General features: G+C 36.2%; 1 protein-coding gene across 2 annotated transcripts in view; it reads right to left on the bottom strand.

Moving 5' to 3' along the window:
• Positions 1–26,085, bottom strand: part of LOC106051403 (beta-1,3-glucan-binding protein-like) — a 44,841-nt gene that overhangs the window by 3,649 nt on the left and 15,107 nt on the right. For both annotated transcript variants that reach the window (XM_056034255.1, NM_001311272.1), the window contains 7 exon segments: positions 21,009–21,137; positions 19,569–19,690; positions 15,855–15,929; positions 7,365–7,431; positions 4,997–5,164; positions 4,425–4,502; positions 2,761–2,857 (listed from right to left, as the gene is read on the bottom strand). In XM_056034255.1, the coding sequence (XP_055890230.1) occupies positions 2,761–2,857; positions 4,425–4,502; positions 4,997–5,164; positions 7,365–7,431; positions 15,855–15,929; positions 19,569–19,690; positions 21,009–21,137 (736 nt within the window).

Here is a 26,085-nt window from a genome sequence, read left to right as displayed (position 1 = left end):
TATTTTTATATGTATTTTTGTTGTATAGGTTAGAGTTATTTTTATATATTTTATTCTTATAGGTTAGTGTCAGATTTTATAATTGTACTTCCGCATATTTATATAGGTTAGGCGGGATAGTATAAAAAAGTGATGTACTACATGCTGTCTAAAAACAGTTGAGTGTACATTTGACCAGTGGTCAGTACCATATCTGTCTGTGTGACAGCAGAAGATCTTTGTGGTCTGTCGTCTAATTATTTTATTATTCTGTACCTGGGATGGCCTGTAAGTTTGATATTGTCACTGCTGTTTTAAACTGCTTTTAACTGTTGTTTTACACTGCTATAAATGCTATTGTTATTGCTGCCTTGCTATAATTGCTGCTGTAGAGTTAGGGAATCTTAGTGAATCTAGTGTTAGTTTGTTTCTGTAGTGTTGCCTTAGTCAAGCTTAGTGGCTTAGTTATAGTCTGTTTCTGTAATTCTTAGTGAATACTAATAGTAAGGTACTAAGGCTAAGATGTTCTTGTTTTAGTTTTAGTTATTGATTGAGTGTAGTAGTAGAAAGGCAACTTACAACTCTGTCAAAACTATCGCACCATCAGCCTCATAAGTCATCCCAGCAAAGTACTGTTCAAAATCATATTAAACCGGCTAAAATCGATAGCAGACAACATCATATCAGAAGAACAAGCAGGTTTTAGACAAGGTCGCAGCACAACAGAGCAAATCCTAAACCTCAGAATACTCTGTGAGAAATATCTCCAACACCAAGAGAATCTTTTCCATGTCTTTATTGATTTCAAGAACGCTTTCGATCGAGTATGGTACGGAGCACTCTGGGCGACAATGGAAAAGTACAACATTAATAAAAACATAATCAAAGTTATCCAGAACCTCTACAAGGATGCCACCAGTGGGGTGTACTTCAACAATAATATTGGGGACTGGTTCAAAACCACAGTTGGAGTAAGACAAGGCTGCGTACTGTCACCAACACTCTTCAATATCTTGCTTGAAAGGATAATGGAAGATGCCCTCGAGGGCTATGTAGGTACTGTTAACATTTGAGGAAGAAGAATTACTAACTTGCGCTTCGCAGATGACATTGACGGCCTAGCAGGGACAGAAGAAGAACTAGCTGACCTGATGATGCGCATTGACAAGACTTCCGCAGCATATGGCATGCAAATAAATGCCGAAAAAACTCAAATTATGACCAATAGCCATCAGGGCTTTAAAAGAGGCATCAGTATTGGAGGTGAAAAGCTAACTAGTGTTAACAGCCTCAAATACCTCGGAGCTATTGTCTCAGATGAGGGAACAAAACCCGAATTATTGGCCCGAATAGCACAGTCCACAGCAGCCCTTTCAAAACTTAAAATAATATGGAAAGATAAGGGCTTAGCCCTCGGCACCAAAATCAGACTGATGCGCTCTCTGGTCATGGCCACATTTTTATATGCTTGCGAGTCGTGGACGTTGAATGCAGAGCTTGAGAGGAGGATCCTAGCAATGGAATTGAGATGCTACAGAAGGATCCTAGGCATCACATTCAAAGACCGCATCACAAACCAAGAAATCAGAGACAGGGTTACTGCAGCGATAGGAGCCCATGACGACCTTCTAACTATTGTGAAAAGACGAAAGCTTAAAACCTTTGGCCACATCTACGGGGCTCGCATAGACCTTCCTTCAGGGAACAGTACCAGGGAAAGAAGAAGAGGCAGACAGAAAAAGCGATGGGAGGACAACATTAAAGAATGGACAGGCCTGCCATTGAGAGAGGTTCTAAACAAGGCAAAAAAAAAAAAAAAGGGAGGAATGGAGAAAGACGGTCGACAAATCTTGCCTGGTGCCCCAACGGTCCAACAGACTAAGGGATAGGTAAAGGTAAAGTAGTAGAATATTGTAGATCTAGACTAGTTTATTGTAGTGATTTAGTTCTCTTTAGTTAGATAGTTGTTTTGATCAGTTTGTGTTAGATAGTTGGTTTGGTTAGTTTGTTGGTGTTTGTAGTGTCGTAGATTTAGAGGGTTAGTATTAGTTGTTTTCTTTGTGTATATATTATATTTTACTATTGATTTATTTTTATGTAAATAAAGTATCTTTTTTGTTTTATTTAATTTGAACTAAAGTTTCGTTATTGCTTCTTCTTAGTTAGTTAGTATAGTTTAGTATGTCTGGTTACTTAGGCGACTCTGGCCCCTTGGTCGTAGACTGAGGTGTCACAGATTGAGCTCACCCAGTAGCGCTAACATCGGCTTACTGTTGGTAAATTTTAATGTTAAGCAGCAGATAATAGGTCTTTCCCACTCGCGCCTGCCTGATCTGCTCACACAAACAATAAGTAAGTCACCTAGTTCACACAATAAGTAAGTTAGCTAGTTCACACAATAAGTAAGTTAGCTAGTTCACACAATAAGTAAGTCAGCTAGTTCACACAATAAGTAAGTTACTTAGTTCACACAATAAGTAAGTCAGCTAGTTCACACAATAAGTAAGTCAGCTAGTTCACACAATAAGTAAGTCAGCTAGTTCACACAAGTAAGCTAGTCAGCTAGTTCACACAATAAGTAAGTCAGCTAGTTCACACAATAAGTAAGTCAGCTTGTTCACACAAGTAAGCTAGTCAGCTAGTTCACACAATAAGTAAGTCAGCTAGTTCACACAATAAGTAAGTCAGCTAGTTCACACAATAAGTCAGCTAGTTCACACAAGTAAGCTAGTCAGCTAGTTCACACAATAAGTAAGTCAGCTAGTTTACATAAATAAATACCTCTCGCCATTAGTTCGACTCCATCTGTTTTCATTCGGACTTGGACCCCAGTGTAGGGTACTGCTGACTTGAGAGATCCCAATGCCGACTTCGTTACCTGGAGAATGTAGAACAAAAGGTATGGATGATGTAGAAAGAGTAAAAAAAAACCCGGAGAGACTAAAAAAAAAAAAGAGCATCAATTTGTATTTGAAGCCAGGATATTTACAGAAAATATTTCAATTTTTAGCGGCCCCCGAAAGGGGAAAAGACGCTATTAGTTTTGTGCGAAATGTCTGTCCGTCTGTCCGTCCGTCCCGTTTAGATCTCGTAAACTACAAAAGATATTGAAAATTCGACATCACAATATTTTAGACCATTCAAAGTTCTGATGCAACGGCTACTTTTTTTTTTTCTGAAAGCGATAAATCTAATTTTTAAAATCAGTTATGCAAGCAGTTTTTTAAAGAGAAAAAGCTAATTAGTATGCATTATAAGTTCGACCTAATTTAAACGAATAGTAATCTTGTAAACCTCATTTTTCTGAACTTTTTTTAATTGCGGAGATTTTTTTTTTTTTTTTTTTTTTTTTTGGATTCGAATAAGAGATTGAGTGGTAAAGCGCTTGGCTTCCGAACCGGGGGTCCCGGGTTCGAATCCAGGTGAAGACTGGGATTTTCAACTTTGGAATCATTGGGCGCCTCTGAGTCCACTCAGCTCTAATGGTTACCTCACATTAGTTGGGGAAAAGTAAAGGCGGTTGGTCGTTGTGCTGGCTACATGACACCCTCGTTAACCGTAGGCCACAAAAAAACAGATGAACTTTACATCATCTGCCCTATAGACCACAAGGTCTGAAAGGGGAACTAGATAGGCCAGGTTAACACCTAACTTTACATTCACTTTCACCTATCTGTTACGGTCGTAGCGCAGCACGGTGTGCATGAATAATGGTGCGAATTTGTGTAATGAATGGAAGTGATGTTGAAAAGGGGAAGCCGGGAGAAATTGACAGGAAGAGAAATGAAATGTTCGTATTTACATAACTTGTTGTAATATTAAAGTATTTATAGAGTAATAACCTGAGAGTCTATTATTATTTCGAAGAGTCTTGTGTCGTAACACTATCCTTTGATCTGCAGGACCGTTAGGGCACTACACCAGATCTGTTAACCTTCTTTCTCCATTCTTATCTCTCATTTGTCTATGATATAATTTCATTCGAATGTTCTTTCTGAAAATATTGAAGCCTGCCTGGGTGGACCACTTCGGGGGCCGATTTTGAGTTTGTGTTTCCACACAAACTGTCTTTTGTAACCTTGTTTTTTTGTAAGCTTATCATTCATTTCATTTTTGTTTCGATTTAAAAGAAAGATTTATTATAAGAGGACAAAGGTACTTCGTGTTCAAACATTGAAAACCAACAATTCCTTATTTTGAAGTCACGGATGTCTTGTAGCATGTAAATATTTAGAGAAAAGATACGCTACATTTTAGTTTTTTAGGCTTAAAACAGCTAGTAGAATACATGGTCTCTTCGGAAGCTTTCTTTAATAAGACATGTAAAATGTTCATATTTATAGTTAGAAAATTCACAACATCGGACTGAAAAATTGAGAAAAAACAAAAAATCATCAAAAGGTTGAGTCTAAATCTAGATCTAGCTCTCTATCAGTAAACGTCACCTCTGGACTCCATGATGTCAATTTCACCAGAACGAGGCCAGCCTCCATACACATTGTCTCTTGGCAACATCCAAATAGCTGTTGAATATATATAAAAGAAAACTTACACGATATACATAGGCTATATTCGGTGTAGATCATTGATATTCCCAACCTAGTTATTTATGGCGTAACCTAGAGACCCATAGAAAATTGTTTGCCAATATTTAAATTTTGCAACAGGTCTAGTAGAGTGTGTGCTGTAGGCCTTCTTTTGTGTGTGCTGTAGGTAGGCCTTTTTTTGTGTGTGCTGTAGGCCTTTTTGTGTGAGCTGTAGGCCTTCTTTTGTGTGTGTTGTAGGTCTTCTTTTGTATGTGTTGTAGACCTTTTGAGTGTGATGCAGGCCTTCTTTTGTGTGTGTGCTGTAGGCAAGGATTCAAACTCGGAACCATAGGGATGACAGGCCAAAGCGCACACCACAGGACAAGGTCGTCATCCTATGAAGCCATATTTATTTTATCTACATATGTATACAAACCAACAATTTGAAACACCTCTACAGGTAAAAAAAAATAATTAAAAGTTATATATACCTGGCCAGATCCAGTCTCCTTTAGAAATCCTTGCTCTGACTTCAACAACACCATATCTCAATGTTGGGTTACTCATGAGCTTGCCAGACATCACAGGAGGCAAAATGCCATACTTTCCTTCCCGATAGCATCCCCAATTAGCGCTATTGGTACATACACCCCAGGTACCTGCAATGTTTTCAGTAGAAACAATATCAGTTTTTGTTGCTACGAAATCATTGGTGTCTGTCAGGGTTAGGGTTACCAGTCATGTGTACGCCCATAGCTCACCAGAAGCCGAATTGAAAACAAAACCTCTCATAGGAGGATAAATACCACATCAAAGGCTAGATTGAAATCTCTACGATACAGCGACTTCAATCATTATCTATTCCATGAGAAAAACTCTTTGAGATATTTCTTCAGAAATGACGATTATTACAGCAGAGGATGACAATGGCGCGGCTCGAACTTGGGACTAATCTTTAAACAAAAAGAAGGAACAACCAAGTTTTTTGGTGAGACAGGTGTGAAACAGGGGTGAGACAGGTGTGAAACAGGGGTGAGACAGGTGTGAAACAGGGGTGAGACAGGGGTGAAACAGGGGTGAGACAGGTGTGAAACAGGGGTGAGACAGGGGTGAAACAGGGGTGAGACAGGGGTGAGACAGGTGTGAAACAGGGGTGCATCCCTTCCTATTCCTCCTTGCCATCGACTACATAATGAGGAGAGCAATGAATCAGACTGCGGTATCCTACGTGTGAACAAAACCGAATGACGGACTTGGACTTTTCCGATGATGTTGCACTACTCGGGTCTACAAATAAATGCATACAAGAAATGAAAGCGAGCATAGATAGAGAGGCACCCAAAATTGGCCTCCGCATAAACTTGGATAAGACTAAAATTTTGCGAGTGGAATACAAGGCAAAGGGTGCCCCCGACACACTTGGCGAGTCAAAGCTTGAAGAGTTGGACAAGTTCACATACCTTGTCAGCATCATAACAGATGATGGGGATGCCTACCATGATGTAGCGTGCCGAATAGTAAGGCAAGGATCATTTTCCAAAGGCTGCAGCCTATTTGGAAAAGCCAAGCCATTGGACTCGAGACAAAAATATACCTTCTCAACACAATCGTCATCCCAACAGCAACATATGCATGTGAGACGTGGAAGTCATATGTCAAAATTGAGAAATACTATATGTGGCTCGACAAAAATGGCTGAGACGGATTTTGGGAGTCAGTTACTCAGATCGGGTCTCAAACAAGGAAATACTATGCCGAACTGGAAATCGAACTCTTAGTGAGGTTGTGACAGAGCGTCGCATGAGGTTTGCGGGACATGTTATCCGTTGTTTTGTTTTTTTCGGATAACATGTGAGTTGCGAGGACATGGAGGCCAATACAAGGAAAGCGCAAACAGGGACGTCCTCGTATAAATTGGCGCCACACCTTCATGGAGAACTTCAGAACAGTGGACACCAGGTGAGAGGAGGCTTCAGACATTGCCAGTGACAGATCTTTGTGGAGACAGCTTGCCGCCCAATGCGCCGAACGGCGCGGGAGAACCTAAGTAAGTAAGTAAGTAACTGCACACCACATGATCTGGTAGCTATCCTGACTATAGAAATATTTATTAATACTTCAAGTGATTGTCACAATTCCCCCCCCCCCCCCCCCCTTCGCGGTTTGATGAATCTAAGTGTCTCACGATTGCAAGTGTCTCGTGATTCCAGCTGCCCCTTGTGAGTGTCAGTCGAGTTCAAATCTTAGATTGCTACTAGCGTTAACAGCCCCTTCATATCTTAGAATTTTTCTGTGGAAAGTGCTGACTCACTGCTGACCTTTAACTGCGGACCTTTAACTGCTATTTTCCCTTTCAGGCTTTAAATTTTCTCCAACATAGCACGAATTCAATCAAACTAAATTGTCTAAACATTTGAGCTACTAAATACTAAGTTACCTGGAATCAATTAAGCTGTGGCATAGTATTGAGATACATTTATATGTTGGAAACATTCTCCAAATAGACGCGGCGTAGGGATACAGAAGAAACACAACGTTAGTGAACTCTTTAAGCCCATACAACAAAACCACACATACAAACATGTTTCAAGGCTAGAGTTCTCGTTCTTGTTGCACACATTAACTGATAATGTTGGTAGGCACTTGTTCGTTTAAATAATTGCTGTTTATTAACATTTATATATTGATTGAATTTTTATCCCGTTGCCTTTAATTGTAATAGAATTTAGTTTTTCAAAAGTGTCTCAACTCTCTATCGTTGAGTAACAAAACTGTTTGTCAGTACAGCAGCAGTACGGCAGGTAAACAAGCTCTATAGAATGTCTAGCTAAAGATTTTCTATAAGGAAGCTCTACTTACGAGCAACATCCATGACACCCCAGCGAAGTGTATTCTCATTAAATCTTGGATCATCCGTTGATATCGTCTAAAAAAACAACAACTAGAAATGCTAAATATACATGTTTCAGAACTGTTAGGTCTATTTCATTCTTGGGACATTGTGGGTGTGTTTCAATAATAATAATTATCTTTATTATCCCTAAGGAATTCTGTCTTACATTTTTGAATTACAGATGGCAACTATACTTACCCACTAAACTACTGCTAACTATATTACAGATGGCAACTATACTTACTAACTATAATCTGTTAGACACCTTATTTATATAGGTTAGTTATTTAGCGACGCACCATAAATGACGCATATTGAACGGGACTAGTGACGTTTGGGATATGTTGGGTTAGAGACCGAAAAATCAGTTAGCGATAGAACATTCCAGGGTAACGACGTGTTTAGTGACAGAGACTTCTACTGTGGCCTTTTATCAGAATAAATCTATGTAAACTTGTTCATCATCGTTTGACTACATCTCTTCACTTGTTACAATCGATGTGCCAGTTCTTGTTTGTGTTGTCGTTCAACTGCACGTAATACACCCGAACAATTACACCCAAACGATTGCAGAGTAATTGGTTGACTTCAAGACAGCCTGAACTAGCAACATCACAGTGGCAGCACCATTTCAGAAAGTATCTATTGATTTAATAGGACCTTTAATTCAAACTGAAAATAATAACAAATACATTCTAACAGTAATAGACATGTTTAGTAGATACCCAGAGGCAATCCCATTATCAAATACAAGTACAGAGAATATCATTAATGCCATAACTCAAAAAATTAATTACAAGACATGGTATACCTAAAATTATATTGAGTGATCAGGGATCTCAGTTTAAGTCAGAACAATTTAAGAAATGGACTAAACAATACAATATACAACACATATACTCTTCGGTTTACCACCCAGAGAGTAATGGTTTATGTGAACGATATGGTGGTTCATTAAAAAGATCACTAACAAAAATAATTCAGAATAATCAGAACAAGTGGGATCATTACATTAACTATGTACTATTTGCTCATAGAAACAACATCCATGAAGCAACACAATTTTCACCATATGAAATAATACATGGAAGAAAACCTAGAGATGAATTAGATGTTTTTAAAGAAAATATAATAAGCAATGAGAATAAATTAAACAATGACAGTGAAACAACAATCACAACAGAATTGAAAGAAATATGGACTCAAGCATATAACAACAATAAGAAGTACAAGCAAAGTGCTCATGAGAATCTAAATAAGAAAAGACAATTGAAAACACTAGAAGTAGGAAACAATGTATTAATATTAATAAATGACCTGAAAAATAAAATTGGTAAACAATGGAAAGGTCCATTTAAAGTGATAAAACAAATTAGTGATGTGAATTATCAAATTGAAATAAATGGGAAAATTAAAACATATCACATAAATAATTTGAAACTGTATCATGATAGAGAAGATGAGTTGATACAAAACATTCAGGAGGAAATAGAAAATACATTTTCAGAAAGAGAAGAATGTTTGATGATAATAACAAATGAAAATCATAATGAAAATGATATTAAGGAAATACCTGTAATAGAAACAAAAGAGAATCAAACTTGGCAAAAGATTAATCTTAATAATTTAACTAAGGAAAAGTCAAAAGATATAACTAAAATAATACAGGAATACAAAGAAATTTTTTCCAGCATACCAGGAAAAACAAATATTATTAAACATGACATTAAAGTAACAGACTCAAAACCTATCAAGCTTAAACCATATAGAATACCGCTACATTTACAAGACAAAGTAAAGAAAGAAATAGACAATTTACTAGAATCAGGTATAATTGAGCCATCAACATCTCCTTATGCTTCACCAATTGTGATAGCCAAAAAGAAGAATGGAGATATAAGGTTATGTATTGATTATAGGAAACTTAACAACATCACAGAATTTGACCCATATCCAATGCCAAATATAGAGGATATTTTACATAAATTAAATGGAGCAAAATTTTTTACTAAATTGGATTTAACTAAAGGTTATTGGCAAATACCTTTAACAGAAAATGCAAAACCCTACACAGCATTTGTAACACCATATGGTATTTTTCAATGGAATTATATGAGTTTTGGATTAGTAAATGCACCAGCCACATTTAATAGAATGATGAACATGATAATTGGAAACAAAGAAAATGTTATTTGCTATTTGGATGACATATGTATTTTTAATAATAGTTGGGAGGAACATTTGGTAGATGTAAAAGAAGTGTTCAAAATAATAAAAGAAAGTGGACTTACAATTCAAGCAGAAAAAGTAGAAATAGGATTGGAGGAAATAATTTTCTTAGGACATAAAGTAAATAACAACATGATTAGCCCTATTGAAGATAACATAAAGAAAGTACTTAATATTGAAATACCTACAACAAAAAGACAAATTAAAAGCATATTGGGAATAGTAAATTATTACAGAAAGTTTATAAAGAACTTAGCAGAAATAGTGAATCCATTAAATGACTTACTTAAAAAAGGAAAACCTCAAAAAGTAGTTTGTAATGAGGAATGTGTGAAAGCTATTGACAGAATTAAAGATGTTTTTAGTCATGAACTAATATTAAGGCTACCTGATAAAGACAAAATATTTTATGTCACAACTGATGCATCTGGTAATGCTATTGGTGGTTGTCTAATGCAGAACTATGATAACTTACATCCTATACTATATGTAAGCAGAAAATTGTCAGAGGCAGAGAAAAAATATAGTGTCATTGAACGAGAAGCCTTAGCTGTAATATGGGTAATTACTAAGCTAGAGAGTTATCTAATAGGAAGGAAATTCATATTATTAACTGATCATAAACCTATTCAGTATATACAGCAAAAGAGCATGAAAAACAGTCGTGTTTATAGATGGTTCTTAGCACTACAGGAATATAAATTTGAAGTGAAAGCTATTAGTGGATCTGTGAATACTGTAGCTGATCTATTGTCTAGAATGACATTGAAGTGAAATAATTTTGTAAATAAACTATGATTATATTGAGTATGTAATATATATTAATATATTGACACCATTTATATGTTATGAAAAAGGGAGATAAGTAAATTTGAGGTTAAGCATTTAAAAGTAAGTATGGATATTTTTTTTTGTGTGAATCATTTCATATATCATTGACGAAAGTTAGTTCTATGGAAAAGGGTGAGTATAAAAGAAAAATGGACAAAAGCGTATAAAAGGGTGGTAAGAAAAAAAATTTATTGAATGTGTAAATAAAGTCTATAATTGTTTTTTTGAAATATTGTATTTTATCAGATTACTGCCAGTGAAGAACATTTGTAATGTATGACGTGCCCATAAGATGCTACATTTTCCTCCATGATGAACTGTGTACTAATGAAGATGATTCTGGAATGTTATGAACATTGATATGAGGAACTGTCAAGTTAGGATGAAGATGTCAAGATGAAGATGTCAAGATTTTATGTTTGTTGTCTTCCCCTTAAATTGAAAATGCCCTTGTAAGACTTGACAGTAGTGGAAAAATATTGACATATTTTTTTTTCAAGGGGGGGAGGAATCTGTTAGACACCTTATTTATATAGGTTAGTTATTTAGCGACGCACCATAAATGACGCATATTGAACGGGACTAGTGACGTTTGGGATATGTTGGGTTAGAGACCGAAAAATCAGTTAGCGATAGAACATTCCAGGGTAACGACGTGTTTAGTGACAGAGACTTCTACTGTGGCCTTTTATCAGAATAAATCTATGTAAACTTGTTCATCATCGTTTGACTACATCTCTTCACTCGTTACAATCGATGTGCCAGTTCTTGTTTGTGTTGTCGTTCAACTGCACGTAATACACCCGAACAATTACACCCAAACGATTGCAGAGTAATTGGTTGACTTCAAGACAGCCTGAACTAGCAACATCACAACTGCTAACTATATTACAGATGACAACTATACTTACTAACTATACTGCTAACTATATTACAGATGACAACTATACTTACTAACTATACTGCTAACTATATAACAGATGACAACTATACTTACTAACTATACTGCTAACTGTATTACAGATGACAACTATACCTACTAACTATACTGCTAACTGTATTACAGATGACAACTATACTTACTAACTATGCTGCTAACTATATTACAGATGACAACTATACTTACTAACTATACTGCTAACTATATTACAGATGACAACTATACTTACTAACTATACTGCTAACTATATAACAGATGACAACTATACTTACTAACTATAATGCTAACTGTATTACAGATGACAACTATACCTACTAACTATACTGCTAACTGTATTACAGATGACAACTATACTTACTAACTATACTGCTAACTATATTACAGATGACAACTATACTTACTAACTATACTGCTAACTATATTACAGATGACAACTATACTTACTAACTATACTGCTAACTATATTACAGATGACAACTATACCTACTAACTATACCGCTAACTGTATTACAGATGACAACTATACCTACTAACTATACTGCTAACTGTATTACAGATGACAACTATACCTATTAACTATACTGCTAACTGTATTACAGATGACAACTATACCTACTAACTATACTGCTAACTATATTACAGATGACAACTATACTGCTACTAACTATACTGCTACTAACTATATTATGGCTGCCTGATCGTGCGGTATGGGCGATGGTCTGTCTTTCGGTCGTATCGATGGTCCCGGGTTCATAACCTGCCCGCTGCCATCCCCCGTCGTCCTGCTTGAGGTTTGGACTAGGAAGTAAATTAACTCTGAACGAACACCCGAATGATTATCATTTTACAAAATGAAACTTCGTTGTTCCAATGAAAATTTGTACTAAGAAAAATGTGTACTACTTTAAAGTGTAGGCCTACATTGTGTTCTACTTTGAAGTGTAGGCGAACATTGTGTTCTTATTTCAATACAAATTAGTATTCAAAAACTGTTCATGTGTCTTCTTTTGTTAGATTGCATCCATTACACCGACTGTTAGATACTAGACATAAGACTGTTCAGATACTAGACATAAGACTGTTCAGATACTAGACATAAGACTGTTCAGACACTAGACATAAGACTGTTCAGACACTAGACATAAGACTGTTCAGACACTAGACATAAGACTGTTCAGACACTAGACATAAGACTGTTTAGACACTAGACATAAGACTGTTTAGACACTAGACATAAGACTGTTTAGACACTAGACATAAGACTGTTTAGACACTAGACATAAGACTGTTTAGACACCAGACATAAGACTGTTTAGACACTAGAAATAAGACTGTTTAGATACTAGACATAAGACCGTTTAGACACTAGACATAAGACTGTTTAGACACTAGACATAAGACTGTTTAGACACTAGACATAAGACTGTTTAGACACTAGACGTAAGACTGTTTAGAGACTAGACATAAGACTGTTTAGACACTAGACATAAGACTGTTTAGACACTAGACATAAGACTGTTTAGACACTAGACATAAGACTGTTTAGACACTAGAAATAAGACTGTTTAGACACTAGACATAAGACCGTTTAGACACTAGACATAAGACTGTTTAGACACTAGACATAAGACTGTTTAGACACTAGACATAAGACTGTTTAGACACTAGACGTAAGACTGTTTAGACACTAGACGTAAGACTGTTTAGATACTAGACATAAGACTGTTCAGATACTAGACATAAGACTGTTTAGACACTAGACATAAGACTGTTTAGACACTAGACATAGGACTGTTTAGACACTAGACATAAGACTGTTTAGACACTAGACATAAGACCGTTTAGACACTAGACATAAGATTGTTTAGACACTAGACATAAGACCGTTTAGACACTAGACAAAAGACTGTTTAGACACCAGACATAAGATTGTTTAGACACCAGACATAAGATTGTTTAGACACCAGAAATAAGACTGTTTAGACACTAGACATAAGACTGTTTAGACACCAGACATTAGATTGTTTAGACACTAGACATAAGACTGTTTTGACACTAGACATAAGACTGTTTAGACACCAGACATAAGATTGTTTAGACACTAGACATAAGATTGTTTAGACACCAGACATAAGATTGTTTAGACACTAGACATAAGACTGTTTAGACACTAGACATAAGACTGTTTAGACACCAGACATAAGACTGCTTAGACACCAGACATACGATTGTTTAGACACCAGACATAAGACTGTTTAGACACCAGACATAAGATTGTTTAGACACTAGACATAAGACTGTTTAGACACTAGACATAAGATTGTTTAGACACCAGACATAAGACTGTTTAGACACTAGACATAAGATTGTTTAGACACCAGACATAAGATTGTTTAGACACTAGACATAAGACTGTTTAGACACCAGACATAAGATTGTTTAGACACCAGACATAAGATTGTTTAGACACCAGACATAAGACTGGTAAAATACATTAGACATAAGATTGTTTAGACACCAGACATAAGACTGTTTAGACACTAGACATAAGATTGTTTAGACACTAGACATAAGACTGTTTAGACACCAGACATAAGACTGTTTAGACACCAGACATAAGACTGGTAAAATACATTAGACATAAGATTGTTTAGACACTAGACATAAGACTGTTTAGACACCAGACATAAGACTGTTTAGACACCAGACATAAGATTGTTTAGACACCAGACATAAGATTGTTTAGACACCAGACATAAGATTGTTTAGACACCAGACATAAGATTGTTTAGACACTAGACATAAGACTGGTTAAATACATTAGATATAAGATTGTTTAGACACTAGACATAAGACTGGTTAAATACATTAGACATAAGATTGTTTAGACACCAGACATAAGACTGTTTAGACACTAGACATAAGATTGTTTAGACACTAGACATAAGACTGTTTAGACACCAGACATAAGACTGGTAAAATACATTAGACATAAGACTGTTTAGACACCAGACATAAGGCTGTTTAGACACCAGACATAAGATTGTTTAGACACTAGACATAAGACTGATTAGATATACTAGACATAAGACTGTTTAGACACTAGACATAAGACTGTTTAGATATAATAGACATAAGATTGTTTAGACACCAGACATAAGACTGTTTAGATATACTAGACATATGACTGTTTAGACACTAGACATAAGACTGTTTAGACACCAGACACATGACTGTTTAGACACTAGACATAAGACTGTTTAGACACCAGACATAAGACTGTTTAGACACTAGACATAAGATTGTTTAAACACTATACATAAGGCTGTTTAGACACTAGACATAAGATTGTTAGACACTAGACATAAGACTGTTTAGACACCAGACATAAGATTGTTTAGACACCAGACATAAGATTGTTTAGACACCAGACATAAGATTGTTTAGACACCAGACATAAGATTGTTTAGACACCAGACATAAGATTGTTTAGACACTAGACATAAGACTGGTTAAATACATTAGACATAAGATTGTTTAGACACTAGACATAAGACTGGTAAAATACATTAGACATAAGATTGTTTAGACACTAGACATAAGACTGTTTAGACACTAGACATAAGACTGTTTAGACACTAGACATAAGACTGGTTAAATACATTAGACATAAGATTGTTTAGACACCAGACATAAGACTGTTTAGACACTAGACATAAGATTGTTTAGACACTAGACATAAGACTGTTTAGACACCAGACATAAGACTGGTAAAATACATTAGACATAAGACTGTTTAGACACCAGACATAAGACTGTTTAGACACCAGACATAAGATTGTTTAGACACTAGACATAAGACTGATTAGATATACTAGACATAAGACTGTTTAGACACTAGACATAAGACTGTTTAGATATACTAGACATAAGATTGTTTAGACACCAGACATAAGACTGTTTAGATATACTAGACATATGACTGTTTAGACACTAGACATAAGACTGTTTAGACACCAGACACATGACTGTTTAGACACTAGACATAAGACTGTTTAGACACCAGACATAAGACTGTTTAGACACTAGACATAAGATTGTTTAAACACTATACATAAGGCTGTTTAGACACTAGACATAAGACTGTTTAGACACCAGACATAAGACTGCTTAGACACCAGACATAAGATTGTTTAAACACTATACATAAGACTGCTTAGACACCAGACATAAGACTGTTTAGACACCAGACATAAGACTGCTTAGACACCAGACATAAGATTGTTTAAACACTATACATAAGGCTGTTTAGACACTAGACATAAGACTGTTTAGACACCAGACATAAGACTGTTTAGACACCAGACATAAGACTGCTTAGACACCAGACATAAGATTGTTTAAACACTATACATAAGGCTGTTTAGACAATTTACGTATTTGAAATGTTACTTACTGGCTTTAAATAAAGGTTTCCAGATCGAGTGAAGACATTTCGAGGATCGTTGGTGTACACTTGGAACTCTCGATTCTTCAAGAAACGAATAAAAAGATTTTTTTGTTTGTGTTTTAGAGAACAAGTAACAGACTACATTTTTATTTAATTTAGGGTAAATATCTATAAAGAATTAAAATACCGACAAATGCCCTGAATGAAGAAAAGTTTAGTTTTTATAAGTCTTATGTAAAGCCTACACTTAAACTCCATTGGTTCAAGAACATGAGATACATTTGCAATAATTCTTTAAAATTCCAACAATACATTCTCGATGTTGAAGTAACACTCAAACAATTTCAATAGACTATTGTCCATATTAGGCTACTCGTCTATTTTAAGCTAATTATTCAGTTTATTTACTTGAGGCAAGGTATTTTAAACACAACAGGCCAAATACAAAAAAAATACTTAAAAAAAAAAAAACAAAGCTTTTATTAATGTGTATCAATTAGTTGGTATCAGTCATGCAATTAAATTTGTAATAGATCTTGACTAACAATTATAAATCTGTGCGTTTAGAAATATTTTTTTTTACCAATGGATCTCATTCCCCAAAATGAACTGTCACCACTGGCGGATCCAGGGAGGGGGGCGGTAGGGGCGATCTCCACCCCCCCCCCACTTGGCCGACCCCCCCTTTCGTTGAATTTTAGTAAAGAAATCACACAATTTGTATACGAATTTATTAGTTATGTTAATAATATATACTAATTATTTATATTTCAATCTATTTTTAGATTTTTTCGCCCCCCCCCCTCTAGTATGTTTGCTGATTTAGTGGGATGGGGAGGTGGCGATGGCATCAATCCCCCCCCCCCACCACCACAAAATTTCGAGTCGGGGGGGGCGGTCCAATTTATTAGACGAAATCAAAGCTTGCTAACAGGATAAATTAAAATCTATATGATTAAAACTTGTTTTTGATGTTATAAGCGATCTTTATATTATGTCGTTCCCCTATTAGCCGATTGGGGGGAGGGCGATTACCTCTACTGCCCTTCCCACCTAAACCCTTTGAGTGGGGGGGGGCGGTCCTACTTTTATGGAGAAATCATAGTTTGTGAACAAAGTTAGTTGAATATCTATATAATATAAGCTACGTGATGATATGTGAACCCATTTGTATATTATGTCGCACACTCTAATTTCAAATTTTATGATTAGTTAATATAAAATGAAAAAGGCTTGTACCAGGTGGGAGGGGCAATACATGCAATCGTCTTCCGCCCGTCGGACAAATCAATACTTTTTCTTTTGTATTATAGGTAAGAAATTACAAAATTAAGAAAAAAATCAAATCTGTCACTAATATAATTTATAAATGCTGTAAATTCAATTCTTATATCGAGTCGCCCCACCACTATTCATTAATGTCAAATGCAATCATTAGCAGGAATTATAAAAACGAGCTAGGATTAATCGTTTTTACTCTACCGCCCCCTCCCATTTCCAGACGAAAACATGAAGTTTTAAAACAGAGTAGTCAAATATGGCGACATGAATGTATCAAAAACTTTTTTAAGAAAGACTTTGCTTTTGAAAATTTAGAATTCATATGAAATTTTTCAGTATAAGAGTCACGATTGAGATCAGTTCTGAACCCAAATACTCTTTTCCTAGTCGCCTTTTTCCAACCTTTACTCAATCTGATATTTTTCTAGTTAAATAAATTTGGGACTTTAGCTCACAATTTATACTTTAATCCTAAAATTAAAAAAAAAAAAAATAGAGTAAAATCTAATTCGTCCACTTAATAACTGCTCACACTTCTGATTTTTTTTGTTAGAGCTTTGTATTATAGTTCTGTAACAAAACAAAGTTACAAATATGCCTGTTGAACAAAATGTATCACTACAAATAAGCATTTTTAAAAAATATTATTTTTCGAATATTTTTTTTTCGGCGGCGATCCTAAAAGCCTTAATCTAAATATGTGCGGTATCTTTAAATAATTTTATTAGCAATTTGGTATGGGCATATAACTTCATATTAGAATATTATTTAAAGTAAAACATTATTCAAAAGGTCATTTTTAATAGGATGAAAAATGAACTGTAGATGTCAGGAGAATGCGTTTCTGCAGTGAACAGTGCAAGAAAACCCTTTTGGCTTCGGGGTTACGCCCCGAACCCCACTGAAGAATAATGATCTGTAGATGTCAGGAGAATGCGTCTCTGCAGTGAAGTATGCAAGAAAAAGCTTTTGGCGTAAGGGCTTTGCCCCGAACCCCACTGAAATATGATAAGCTGTAGATTTCAGGAGAATGCGTCTCTACAGTGAAGAATGCAAGAAAACGGACCTCACTGGGAGAGCTTACAACGCTCCCCCAGACCCCCTAGCTGTCAAGAGGAAGGCCTCTACATGGCTTTTTTTTGTGTTGTTTTTTTTTTCGCCAAAGGTTGAGAAACACTGCTTTTTTTGGTTAAATTCTAACGTTCTGGATCGCTAGTGACTGTCACGTGATAATATTGATAAAACTGTCACGTGATAACCATTGCTGATTAAAATTAGATCGTAATTTGTATAGAAGAGATAAAGAAGCAGGTCATTCAATGTTGTTTGTTTACGATTGGTGAATGAGGTCCATTGTTTTTGTTTAGCGCAATTTCATGCGTTTATCATTCTCAATACGCTATGATCATATCACTTGTCTGGACCAGTTGGAAAGGTGGAGAAAGAACGGGGTATCTGGGTGATCGATTTTTACATTTATTAAAAAAAAAATGGGAACGACCTAAATTCGAACTTGTGGACTAAAGCCTTCTCAGTCTTCTCAAGCCAACTCGGTAACCACTCTGCTAGCGAAGAGTCTAAGAACATGGAAGATTGTAGAGTTATCTCTCTTGTTTCTAGTTCAATTAGTGTTCAGTAAGCCTGAGACGGCAGCCTAATATAAAGGGGAATAATTCAGGATATACCACCACTTCAACCAAGAACTATTTCTTTACCTTGTTTGAGATACCAAACAAAGTAATTTATTACCTATAGTTAATTAATTAAATAATTCAGGATATACCACCACTTCAGCCAAGAACTATTTCTTTACCTTGTTTGAGATACCAAACAAAGTAATTTATTACCTATAGTTAATTAACTTATTGGTTAATTGTTTTCTTTTATTGATTATTGTTTTGTCATGTAAAAGAAACAATTGTACAAAATTTTAGCTTGATCCGAGATTGGGTGTAGAAGAAATAACTTATATAAGTCTTTGACCACACACTCAGACAGACACACAGTCAAACAGACACACAGACAGACAGAGTGAGTTGATATAAGCTTTGTCATAAAAATTCTTAACTTTGTAAAGGCGCTATACGCTATACTACAGAAGTAGTATTTAGTAGCATGATTTTAGAAGCTTTTATTTTGCCATCAATATACTGTAATTAACAAATACATTTTGTTTTGAAGGCATGTGGACAAAATTCTTTGTTGCTTTTCTCTTTCACCTGAGGTGAAATCCGTCATGGGTGTAGCTGACCCCTTGAATGGCAAAGGCCACTTCGGATTTCTCTCAGCTGTACGGAGTAAAACAGAAACCTTGCGTTCCCCCTCCCCTTCCTCTATTAAAACGTTCCTGTATGGTCAGTTCCATTCAGCTTGGACTGGTCATGACGGACACGAATGGCGACATTGATGGAAGTGAAGAACGTTGTGCGATAGACTCACCAGCCCACCATAGGCGGAGACTTCATATCTCCAGTTGTTTGTGTCGATATAGTTAAAGTCGTCTCTGAAGAAAACAACACCTCTCATTCGTCTACCTGGCAAAGCGACGCCCCTGTAAGGCTCTGAGAAAAGAAATTGAAGATGTTGCAAGAGACATTCAAGACAGTCATCAAAAAAAAATTGTTTACTAGATAAGTCTGGTAGGGGAGGATCATTTTTATAAAGTGCGTTAGATATTTACAGAAGAAATAAAAGGATATATTGAACTTGCTATTTTTTTGATTATGTTCAATTAATTTTAACAATTTACTAGCTTAGGGGCTGATCAAACTTATAATCAGGATAAAGTGTATTCTGTCAAGGAAATTTTGTCAGTCCCCTTATCTTATCTTATTTTATCTTATCTTATCTGATAAATTACACATATTTTTTCAAAGAAGAAGATAATTACTTCATTTACTTGTCTATGTGCAGGGCCGGCCTTACGAATTGCGGCGCCCAATTTAATGGATGCTTGCGGGGCCCGTTCTTCTCATGTTTGTTACAATAACAACTATTACTATTAATTACAATTACCATTAATTAGATCATTGTATAAACAGTTATTATAAAATATGCACAGGAAGCAACTCAAACGTAATTGGGGCCAGTGGGTCAATTAGTGTTACGTCAACCGTACGATACACTAAATAATTCCTGAATTTAAAGCCTCTGTCAAGAGCCATGACTGATAGTGATATGCTAAATGTAAATTGCTTGACCCCTGCCAGACGCTCCTATTTGGAGAAATCGGTCAAATCGACTAAACGCCGGCCTGTTTATATGGAACCATGCGGACACATTTTTTTTCTCGCTTTCGAGATAATGTCTAAAGATAGATAAAACATCCATTAAGCCTTATACTTTAAGGAATGTCATGGTAACTTTCTTAAAGCCTAAGGCATGCCATGGTAACTTTCTTAAAGCCGAAGGCATGTCATGGTAACATTCTTTAAGCCTAAGGCATGTCATGGTAGCATTCTTTAAGCCTAAGGCATGTCATGGTAGCATTCTTTAAGCCTAAGGCATGTCATGGTAGCATTCTTTAAGCCTAAGGCATGTCATGGTAGCATTCTTTAAGCCTAAGGCATGTCATGGTAGCATTCTTTAAGCCTAAGGCATGTCATGGTAAGACATCGCTAGTACATTGTCATTGAATGATTTATCTGAGCCAAGAACTATATATATATCTATCGCTATCGTTCGTGTGTCCGACATTCTACACTATAGAGCAGTAGTGTCCAACGTTTCTCAGTCTGGTCATCACATACAGTTAGAAACACGGGTCAAAACTCGTCCAACTCCAAGGAAATAACACCTTTGCGTCTTAATCATGCCCTGTTAATGTGACCCACGGGTCGTAGGTTGGGTGCCACATCAGTATAAGATAATTAGACTTACTTAAGTAAAGAGTTGAGGACTTGGTTCTCAGGATTGGTCTCTGCTTTCTGTCATAGCCAGTAGCAGACGCAACAATCTTGTCAGCGCCATCTAGTTTCACAGCAGACGTTTTATACTTCCATCCTTCAGCTAATTCAGACAATTAGAACAAAAATTGCATGAAACATGGCATGAATGTTCTTACATTCTTGTGAGGGACATATGACATGTCTGTAATATTTTACTGATTTGCATAGCTCCACCCTCGTAGTCGAAGATGAGCACATGTCTCATTTCCTATAAACAAGAATGTGGCTTGCGCGATGTTAAATATTAAAGTGAGTGTGATTTGCTCTGCACCAGCCTCTTTCTCTCGCCCCTTTCCAGTGGCAGACAACTCATGTCCAGACAACTAGAGCAGGTTTGAGTTACTGACCTAACTGAAGAGAGATTCGATTTGTTATCTGCTCTCTGTCTGAACTGTGAATGTTAATACCCCGTTTACGTTCTTTAATCAATAAAATACAATAAGCAAAAAAAAAAAAAGAAGACCAAAAGATATGAAGAAATGCGTGGAGATATAATGGAATATAGATCAAAATGTACGAAAACGAAAAAAGCTATCGGGAAAGAGGATGAAATAAACAGACAAATAAACAGACAAATAAACAGACAAATAAACAGACAAATAAACAGACAAATAAACAGACAAATAAACAGACAAATAAACAGACAAATAAACAGACAAATACAAAATGTCAAGGACATCATATTGACAGATCACAGTTGCAAACTAAATATAAAAATAAGTTTGTACTTCAAGCGAATAAACTTTAGACAATTTGATACTACAATGCTAAGAAGTGATGAGAAATGGTTTATTAAAATACTGGATGGACGATGTAAAAGAAAAGACACGCCTCTTTTGTGATATTCTACTAAGAACAGCTGCTGACCAGGAAAGAGTGAGGGATTTGGTAACTCGAACTGTCACAGCACCCCTTCGACGAAAGTCAAGGGATATATGAGATGAGCACTTTGTATACCGAATACACCAAAGGGCTTCTTGCTAATTGTGGATTTGCCACCATGTTTGAAATTCTCCATATTGATTCTTTTTGTGAAATTATCAAAATTTTCGCGCATTGTCTGTGCTCGAGGTAACTACATATTGAGAACCGCTGTAGGCCCATCATTCCAATATATTATGTGACTGGAACTAGCTCCAGAAATAGATTTGAATGTATGAACTGAATGATTGAAACAAGGAAATATACAAAAAAACAACAACAACAACAAAGCTTACATTAAGTGTAATTGTATCAATTAGTTTGAATCAGTCATGTCATTAATTTATAATAGGTCTAGAATCTAGAATAACAATAATAAATCTGTGCAAATAGAAATATATGTATTAACTGTATTTGTTTAGCGCAATTTCATGCTTTTAGCTTGCTCAATGCGCTATGTAACAATCACTGTTGTGGACCAGTTTGGGGGGGGGGGGGAAGAGAAGGGTATCTGGAAGAGGGGTATCTGGGAGAAGGTTTCCTTGATGGCTTTTTAAGAGCTTTTTTTTTTAATGTTGTTCGACTGGAATTCAAACTCGAAGGCTCAAGCCTCCACACACCATGGCGGTAGCCACTGAACCAGCCAAGTACTTATGAAAATAGAGGGTTTTATCATGTTCTATAGGTATTTATTGATAGTTTTACATTTTTAGGCAACAACCAAACTCTCTCTACACAAAACTTATCTCCCATTAGCAAGTACTGTCTCTACACAAAACTTATCTCCCATTAGCAAGTACTGTCTCTATATAAAACGAAATTAATCAACAAAATAATTAGTCAATTGTTCGATTGATTCGTGTTTTCTTAAAGGCAAAGAATAATTGTGGCAAAGTTTCAATTTGATCCGAGACTGGAAAGGGGGAGAAATAAAGTGAAGAAGATTCCATCCAGATAGACAGAAGAGTGACTTGATACAAACTTTGTGACAACACTTGTATGGTGTGACCTGGTCAACGAGGTCAGATTGTTTTGTCGACATTGTTTGAACTTACTTGTTAGAACTCCAGTGTCAGGACTGAGTTCTGGTCAGCCTGGGTCTCCTGTTTACTGTAGAGGAGAAGGGGGGCAATTCAGGTGGTTGATTTCAAAACTGTTATTGTTTTGGGTTGTTTTTGTTTGGTGAGAGGTTTTTGTTGAACAATGTAACTCATGATAAAGCAGTGTGTTTTTGTTCCTAGTCCAGGACAGTTGGACTTTTTGGATATATATAGTCTAAGTGTAGACTCTAACTATTTTTCTGTATTATAGTGAAAATAATGTAATTAAACATGTTATATGTCGGTAAAGTGGCATTCTGAATCTTATTTTGTCATTGTACGTGTCATTATGGTATTATCCAGGACTTGGGTACATTTAGCATGACACATACAGATATTAGTGGAAGCAGGCCTTGACATTTTGGGGGCCCGTCCAAAACAACTACATGTGATGGCTGCATCAATCTCCAGTGAAGTATCTGCTGTATCCAGACAGCATATATCTCTCAGTACTGCAACCTGAAGTATCTACTGCACCCAGGCAACGCATATCGCTGAGTACAGTAACCTGAAGTATCTGCTGCACCCAGACAGCGCATATCTCCAAGTGTGTACTAATGAAAGAGTTCAAGTCCTTAAGGAGCGGAAACTCGTCGTCTGTATTTTAAGCTGTTACTATCTAATAATAATGATTTAACATGCCGAATGTGTTCACTATTAGCAAGTAATAGTAGCACCCCCTCGTACGTCTAAACATAAGTGTATATGCATGGCCAATTTCGTTCCTCATAATTGGATTACCAATACGCTCATTCCTTGGATTATACTGAAGAAGCTGCTGCTGGATATAATACTTATATGAATTTAACTTTTGTGATACATTCCAAGTACCGGTACCGCGCGTAGGTATAAAGCCATGTTGGGATTACCTGTTGGATTATCTACTTATATGAATTTAACTTTTGTGGTACATTCTATTAGGATTATACTGAAGAAGCTACTGCTGGATATAATACTTATATGAATTTAACTTATGTGATACATTCCAAGTACCGGTACCGCGCGTAGGTATAAAGCCATGTTGGGATTACCTGTTGGATTATCTACCTGAAATAGACTAAGAGAAATCACATTATTGGATAACCTTGGACTATTGTCTTTAACCTGTTGGAGTACCAGTTGAACAACATAAGTATGAGCAGAGGTATTAGTATTATTTTAATTTTGCTTTAATTGTTTTTGTATGTATATCATTTTGTGAGGTAATATTGTAATAAAGGACACTGCTGTAGGAAAATGTCAGAGTTTATACCTCGTCCATTTGAGGAGATAGTAGCCCAGGCTCAGATGTTGGGGTTTAAGGGCAAAACGTTAAAGAAATTTATAGAGGCCCAACAGAAAATTGACTTAGATAGACTGACAAGGGAAGCGGAGGAGAGAAGACATATAAGAGAGATGGAGGACAAACAACTAGCAAGACAACATGAAATGGATAAGAAAGACATGACAGTTAACGACAACCCCCAACAGAGTAAACAGTTAGACAAAAACCTAAAATGCATGACAGACAACGAGGACTTGTTATTCTACTTAGAACTGTTTGAAACGACTGCTACTGCTAACGACATACCCAAGACAAGATGGCCACTTGTCCTCACTCACAAGTTAAATGAAAAACTAAAATTGTTTATGATACAAACAAAACTGATACATAACACTGACTATGATTTTGTTAAGGGGGAGCTCCTAAAACAAGCCCAACTCACAGAAGAAGCCTGCCGAACACTGTGGCATGAACTTTCCCCAAAGACGGACGACATGAAAGATTTTTATGTCCATTTGAAAAGGACATTTGACAACTGGCTTAAAACATCACAAACCCCAATGACAGTAGACGGTATAATTGACCTTATAATGAGAGACAGACTTTACAGTGTGCTATCTTCTGAGGCCCTGAAAGATATTTTGCTACGAAAGCCTACTTCAGCCCAAGAGGTCTTAGACTGTATTGATCAATTTAGAGATGCCACGAAAGGCTCCACACATATTGTAAAGGGAAGTAACAAAGTAACTAGCAACGATATCCCATATGTAGCTTTTGGTGCCACTGGTCAATCTAACAGTCGTCGCCCGAATAATATAAACACAGAGGGTACACAAGTGATATGCTATAGATGTGGAAAGGGCGGACACATTGCTCGATGGTGTCGGGTAAAGATAAATGAGAATAGAGGTCCAACACAGCAATGACTAAGAGTATTACCAGAAAGGGGGCAACAAGTGGGATTGTTTGCATGTCACACTGATACATTTAATCTTTTGGATTATAAAGATAAATCAGTTGGTGGATTGAAAATAGTGGAGGGATTTTTAGGAGATCGAAGGGTATCTGTCCTACGAGATACGGGGGCGAGCATAATTGGGGTCCGAGAAAGTTTGATAGAAGAAAGTCAGAAGATAGATGGGTTTTTCACTTTAAAATTAATAGATGGACAAACTTTTCAGTATCCACTTGCTTGGATAGACATTGATACTCCATTTTTAAAAGGAGTCTTTGTAGCGGCCATGTTCAAGGACTCAATAGCAGATATTATTATTGGAAATGTTGATCAGGCTAAAGCATTTTTATATGGGAATGCTGTTACTAGGGCAATGGCGAAAGCAGAAGACAATAGGGTCAAATCGGAAGATAATGACAGGATTGGTTTAAGTAAATGGATGGAATTGGACAGTGATTTTAGAGAGGATCAAAGAAATGATAGTTCGTTAGTTAGATTATGGGAAAAAGCGAAAGCAGGAACGGTCGAAGATAAGAAAAAGGGATTGGTATCATTTATAGTGGAAGAAGGTCTACTTTACAAAGAATTTGAGAGAAAAGATACCCCTGGGGTAATAGAACGACAACTTGTAATCCCTACGAATAGACGTGAACTAATATTAGAAATAGCACACTCTACACCTTTAGCGGGACATATGTCTATAAATAGAACCAGGTATCGGGTATATTCGCATTTCTTTTGGCCTGGGGTAGATAAAGATATAAAAACA

This window comes from Biomphalaria glabrata, chromosome 7 (assembly GCF_947242115.1).
Source record: "Biomphalaria glabrata chromosome 7, xgBioGlab47.1, whole genome shotgun sequence".
Lineage (NCBI taxonomy): Eukaryota > Metazoa > Mollusca > Gastropoda > Planorbidae > Biomphalaria > Biomphalaria glabrata.
Note: the sequence above shows the minus strand (reverse complement) of the source record. Positions and strands in the feature narration are given on the sequence as shown.